Raw genomic sequence first — 7,168 nt, 5'->3', positions numbered from 1 at the left:
TGTAATTGTCTGATGACTACTCTGAACGCCCTCTCCTGACGTAGCTGATATTTCAAATAACTAAATCTAAATAAAACAATACAAATAAAAATGGATGTAACTAAATTAAATACTATTTACAAATATTTACAAGGTAATTATATTATGGCGTTAACATTATATATTCATTTGTAACATTAAAACAACATTATCACTAATATAATGTAATATAATGGCCGAAATGTTAGACTATTGATGAAATAAAAGTGTTGAGACTATACAAGTATACAATTTTGATTTATTTAATAGGTAATTTTTTTTTAATTAGTGAATATAATTAATTGATTTTAATCTCTTTATAGTTGAAGATTAAAGTTAATTAAGTGATTTTGCATAATATAAAAAGTATCTTTATTTACATATTCCATATTATGTTAATTGAAATTGACCCTTCATTTTAGTGGATGAAGTTTCAGAAAAAAAACCTCAACCTGTATTATATTCGGGCATTACTGATTTACACATTTCAGTTATAGATTTAATGCTAATTAAATTTTTAAATGTGTCAATTAATCACGTTACAATATTAAATAAAACATAATTCAAAAGACTTTTATCATATTAAGAAGAAGGATGGTGCGCGTTGTGGTAGAAAAAGATCAAACAATTTATTAAACACCAACATTTCCCCCATTTCGCTATGCTCATGAGAGCTCTCATCCAGGAAGTAAACAAAGATATGTTATTACATAATATAATACAGTATGTTTATATTTTTTGTACTATTTTACTATATGGACCATCTTCCATTATTAATTAAATACAGTTTTACTAATAATCTTTCAATATGTTATTATTTACATAAAAAAACATTTTTTGTTTTTTCAGATTGGTATCGTGGGTCGTACTGGTGCTGGTAAATCATCGATCACTCTTTGTTTATTCAGAATAATTGAGTCTGCCGAGGGCCAGATTCTCATCGATGGTATTGACATCTCTAAACTGGGACTTCATGCGTTAAGATCTCGCCTCACAATTATTCCTCAGGTAACAGGGAATTCTAAACTTTTTTTCATACTTTAAATTAATTATTCATTTTCAGTCATAAGCTCTTAATTTTCTTATTCTGTAATTTTTCCATTTTATTGTGCAGAGTAAATTATATAATAAAGAATTTTTTTAAAGAAATAAAAATGCCTTTTATTTAAATAAATAATTTAATTTTTTATCCATTTTAGTCTCAACACATTTTATTTTTCTTACTAGTCCGACGTTTCGGCCAATCCGGCAATCCTTAGGCACAATCTACAACAAAACATTTTTTATTACAACTATGATCCTCAACAATTCAAAATACTTAACAATATTATTTATAATTTATCTTACCTTAATACAATTTTGTAACTAAATGATTCCAAAACTCAGCTTCATGCAGGCTATTCTACCCAGGTTGATAATGCTCTGAGAATCACGGGTCTAGAAATATTTTACATTATAATACATCATATCTGAGGTCTTTATAAACAATATCCAGTGTATTTATTTAAAATAGGGGATATTAAAAATATCTTATTTTTTTAAGAAGAATTAGAATCTATTTTATTTATAATTATATATTATATTTATTTAATAGGATCCAGTTTTGTTCTCTGGAAGCTTACGAATGAATCTTGATCCATTCGGTCGCTACAGCGATCAACAAGTATGGAGAGCTCTGGAGCTTGCTCATCTTAAATCTTTTGTAAGGGGATTACCTGCCGGTTTACAGCATGAAGTATCTGAAGGTGGTGAGAATATAAGGTAAGCCATTTAATAAAGATTTTTATTGAATTGATCTACAATTTATTTAAAGAGTAATTTTTATTAACTTAATAATTTAATTTAAGTAATTTTTATTAACATCAATACATTTTATTTAAATTTAGTAATCATTATTTAAAACTGTTCATTAATTTGTATCGAGTGATCTATTAAAATAAACTTTATTTCATAACTGTTAAATCAACTAAAAATTATGCAATAACTTTAATGTGAAATTTCTCTCTCTCCCTCTCTCTCAACCATTCATCTTCTACTGTGGAGCAGTGTGCTTCATTATAGAGTCATAAGTCTCGATCCTGCCTTCTATTGACCACCTCGCTATGTCTATTCCAGTGAATTCCTCTCTTGTCTAATGTTTCTCTACCTGTACCATCTTAAGTATTTCTCGCCCTTCCTTTTGTCCTTCTTGCATCATTACTTGTTTTATATGTTATTTTGGCCATTGTTTGCTCCTGCATTCTTTTCGTATGGTCAAACCACTGTGATTTATTTTCTTCTATGTATTAAAAAAAAATTATGATTTTAGATTCTGTTAATTTTTTATTATTTAGATTTGAAATTTTAACTTTTCTCCCTTATTTAGTGTTGGTCAGCGACAATTGATTTGCTTGGCTCGAGCTCTCCTTCGTAAAACTAAGATCTTGATCTTGGATGAAGCTACGGCAGCAGTCGATCTGGAAACTGACGACTTCATCCAGAGGACAATCAGATCAGAATTTGCTGACTGTACAGTCCTCACGATAGCTCATAGGATAAATACAATTATGGACTCTGACAGGTAATGCACATACTTAATATTTATTGTAATACAATGTGGTCAACTTATCATAGATAGTAAAAATTTTTTATATGTATTGTTTTGAATGTTGTATCTAAAACTTCAAGTATGAATTTGAATTTAAAAAATAAAAATAAACTGATATAGTGTGTCCGAACGTAGGACTTTAATGAACAGAACCTGTCAGCAGAAAAAACCGTATTGTATTTGCGCAGCCTGCTTTAAAAAACAGTGTATTGAACAGTATTGTTTCACTTGCTGAGCACTATTACTGTTTTCTTAAATTTTAATTGCTTTATTTATGCTTTATCTGTAATATTGCACTATCAAGCACAACTTTTGAAAGGCTAAAAAATACTTTTGGTAAAATATTAAATTAGTTTTAAATATGTCAAATGAGATTTTTGAGGGGTGATCTATATAAAGTTCGTCCCGCATGAACTAACTGAAGAAGATGAGTAACAATTAATAAAACTATTAATTTTAATATAGCCACTGTAGATGCCGACGATATAGCCATCTACAGTAGTTCTATGAATGCAGAGACAGCTCAACGGTACTATTAATCACCTCCTAACATCTAACTTTTCTCTCTGCCTCAAATTACTAATTTATAAAATTATATTTAGACTGGATCAGAGCCTTAACTCATGGAGGAGAAGTAGTAACTATGAACTGCTTGTAGAGCCTGATCAGTCAATATCTCATGATATGAAGGCAAGGAGATTAAGATGGGCAGGTTATGTGGCTTGAAGCAACATTTTTTTTCGGCCAAGACTCCCATTGGAGTCCTATACTGCCCAACCATGGTTAGGGGTCAAAGTTCTTCATTTTGTGGAACCACCACTCAATCAAAAAAGTCAACATCCCAGGCCTGATTCGAACCAGCTCTACCAATAGACATCAAATTGGTTAAACTGTGTCTCAACCACTGAGCGGCCCCACAGCATACTTATTAAGTATACATACAAAAAAGCATACTTATAATTAAGAACTATAAAAACAGTATACAATAAAAAGCTCCTAGTTATAAAATACTTCCTGGGCCCATATCTCGATTCAAAAATAAATTGACTTACACCACTTTCAAAATAAATGCCTGAAATTTATTTTTCTTCTCTTTTTCCTCTCATATAGGGAAGAAATAATCAGGTTGGTCTACTTTACGATAGAAAATATCTGGTTTTCTTAATATTTTAAAAACATCATCTAGTGTTTAATAATATTTTAATGTTATTTTCAGAGTGCTGGTTCTTGATCAGGGTAGAGTGGTAGAATTTGATAGCCCAAGTGACCTTCTAAAAAATAGAACCTCGATTTTCCACGGCATGGCCCGCGATGCAGGTCTTGTTTGAAGTACTGGAGGCCATTTTGGAACCTTGTTTTTTTACCATGGTTACTATTTTTTTTTTTTAAATCGCCTAAAATGTGCTTCATTTTCTGGCGTGTGGGTGCTCACTATTTTTTAAGCCCTGTGATTGTTTCTACTTATTTTCGTCTTATTTTGTTAGTAGAAAATTGTAGATATTATAATAGTTATTAGGGTTTGTAAATATTTTTAGAGAATATTAAAGTATTAAAAGCCAATCTGTGTTAATTGTTTCGTAATGATTGCTTTAAATGATGTTTATATCAATGAGATCAATATTCAGAGTTCCTTGTAATGGATTGAAATAATTTTATTGTTTATAAGACAAATTATTTGATTACCAGTGTTGTAATAAAAAAAATTATGTAGTATCTAATACTTTCATGGTTATATATTTAAGTACCTAATGTTGTCTTATCATTTTATGTAGTACTTATTACTGTCATACTTATTACTGTCTTACTTATTGTTATCAAGTACTTAGTGTTGTAAACTTATTTCATTAAGTTTCTACTAATGTATGTTCTGCAAGAAAACTAAATATTTTATTTTTTTAGCTATGGTAGATTACCAGTTGCGATTTAATTGTTTCACTGGTATAAAAAGATAAATATACCATTATTTTAATATTTTTTTATTGTTTTTAATGAAAATTATTAATAATGAAAACAAAATGGAGGAATGAATGTCGTTTTAAACTCTCAGTATCAGGTGAATGTAAAATTTTTAATATGGTTATAATATTCTGTATTGTTTATAAAAATATTTTAATGTCAATGTCTTGAATAATGTTTTCATATAAAAATTTTACTTTCCTACAAAAAAAAAAAGTTATTTATTTAAAATTTTGTACTTCAATATTTTTTTTTCTTTCTTATTACAGCTTTAATTGAAGTAATTGTATAGGCATTACTTGAAAGTGATACATTATTTGAAACATGTATTTTAAGAATTGTTCAAAGATTGTCCTATAATATATTAAGTATTTTAAGAAGAAAATTCATTTTATTTTCTTGAAAAGAAATGAATAATTTTATAAGAAGTGTGTTTTATTTATTTTTCCCTATCTTATCTTAAATTCTAGTAATAGTGCATGGATGTTTAAAATTACAAGATCATTAGAAAGAAACAAAAATTGTTAGGTAAAATTTCTGGGGAAATCTTTGATTTGTGGAACATTTTAGACTCATTTCGGAGTTTTTTGTTTACTTTCTGCAGTCTAACATCTGTATATATAGGTGAAACTAAGCAATTGTTGGGAAATAGAATGTATCAACACAGCAATAAGGAGAATTCCAATAAAACAGCACTAGAGCAGCATGCAGCTAAAAACCAACACCAATTCAGCTTTGATAATACAATAAAGAAAAAAATTTACATAAAGAAAATAATATGTTCAAAAGAAAAATACTGAAGTATATTTATATATCAGATAACTTTAATTATTCAGTGGATTTTAAAACAGATACAAGAAATTGGAACCAACACTATACAGAGATTTTAAGCAAAATTAATTTATGGAAAATGTGGGTAAATTTTATGTTACTCCTTAAAACTAACTTTGATATGAGTTTTAATAATAAAAGAAATACAAATTTAGACCAAAATACATTTTCAAATCAATAAAAAGCCTGACATGAATGTGTGGAAGGTTAAAAATAGTGTGTTGTTAAGAAAGTGATAATATTGTTAAGTTCATCTGTAATTAAAAGTTTTAAAAATTAATGAAATAGTGATAAAATGGCTAATTAGACATAAGCTAAGGCAATGAATCTCACCCAAATTCTTCAACTCAGCCCTCGGCTTCTCTTCAGACTTATCCAACTCAACTGGTTACTTCTCATCCGACTCCAACGTCTTCTTTCATCAATGTTTCTCCTGCCCAGACTACTACATCTTCCATCATATGGTATTTGTTCTTAACGTTCCCATTCCAGTTCCATCTAATTTAACTTTCTCGTTCCTTAAATCATCTTTTCCCAGTTTTAAATCTCTAGTAAATTCTCTTTGTTTGCTTTGTAAATGTTAAGCCCACAATTTAGAACAACAAAGTTTTTTACTCAAATGCAGGCCAAATTTTTCTAAATCTATCAACTACTCACTTAAACATATTTCTGTGTATAAGCCCCTTCATTCTAAACTTTCGGCTTATTCTACTAAATTCTAAAGGACTCAACTTAATTTAAAAATTCACGAAGCCATTCAACACATTCATTTTCTCCTACACAACATCTCTCACACATTCTACGAACCAATATGGGTGAGACCCATTTTGGAGGGCTTTCCACCACTTTCAAATTAACCCGTGTATACAAAAAACAAAAGCTTGTTAGTGAATTCAACAATCTTTACCAAGAATCACTAACGAGCAAATTTTATCCTAAAGGTAAAAAAAATTGGTCGTTAATATCTCATGAACTGATATTCCCTCTAATGTACTCAACATTCTAAGCCTAGGCCCTAATTTCCCCATACCCAAATCTTCACTCAAAAATTACACCACAACTCCTTACAGACTTATAATACATTCATAACGACCCTATTTTTCATCACTCCAACGATAGTAAGGAGTTATCACATATCTCCATTTGCAATATTACCTCTAACACCCTCCATCTTTTTCTTCCAAATTATACTAGTATATCCTCTGATATAGTAATAGCAAAGCAATGCGGGGTCGACTAGTATCGAAATAAAATTAAATCTATATTAATTAAATATAGTAATAGCGAAGCATCAGGTTCAGCTAGTGAATATTTAAAATTAATATTAGACATTATAAAAAACATACATTTTTCTATATTGCATGTGCTTAAGGTAAACTATGGTAAGTGCATCCTAAAATATCAACAGTTGGATTGATCTCAAACCCTCAGTTCTTCACACAGACCAGTGATTCCCAAAATTTTTTGTCCTACCGCCCACTTTTCAGGAAAATATTACTTAGCACCCCCTGGAAATCAATTTTTTTTTTTAATAATTTATTTATTGATATTTACAACTGTTTACATATATACGCAACAAGTAAATTTGCTGTAAGTGATATTATGACATGATAAAAACATGTGGAGAATCTACCCATTGATAGAACTCCAAAAACATTTCTAAAGGAGAAGATCTCGAGGCCAGCTTCTTTTCAGACATCTAGGAGGATTATTAGGTAGTGAAGGAGAATCCAGGCTAGAAACGTGTTGGTTTGGGTGGTTGGGAAGTTTATTATG

General features: G+C 29.4%; 1 protein-coding gene across 1 annotated transcript in view; it reads left to right on the top strand.

The window, feature by feature from the left end:
- The window catches only part of LOC106682397 (multidrug resistance-associated protein 1), a 57,399-nt gene extending 52,529 nt beyond the window's left edge, over positions 1 to 4,870 (top strand). Inside the window, exons 29-32 of the mRNA XM_067049499.1 lie at positions 868 to 1,026; positions 1,613 to 1,779; positions 2,384 to 2,578; positions 3,822 to 4,870. Coding sequence (XP_066905600.1) covers positions 868 to 1,026; positions 1,613 to 1,779; positions 2,384 to 2,578; positions 3,822 to 3,933 — 633 coding nt within the window. The 3' untranslated portion in view covers positions 3,934 to 4,870. The remainder of the gene's footprint in view (positions 1 to 867; positions 1,027 to 1,612; positions 1,780 to 2,383; positions 2,579 to 3,821) is intronic.
- The last annotated feature ends 2,298 nt before the right edge of the window (positions 4,871 to 7,168 follow it).

The sequence above is a fragment of the Halyomorpha halys genome, unplaced genomic scaffold (genome assembly GCF_000696795.3).
Source record: "Halyomorpha halys isolate HHAL.00 unplaced genomic scaffold, Hhal_1.1 Scaffold410.1, whole genome shotgun sequence".
Classification (NCBI taxonomy): Eukaryota; Metazoa; Arthropoda; class Insecta; order Hemiptera; family Pentatomidae; genus Halyomorpha; species Halyomorpha halys.
Note: the sequence above shows the minus strand (reverse complement) of the source record. Positions and strands in the feature narration are given on the sequence as shown.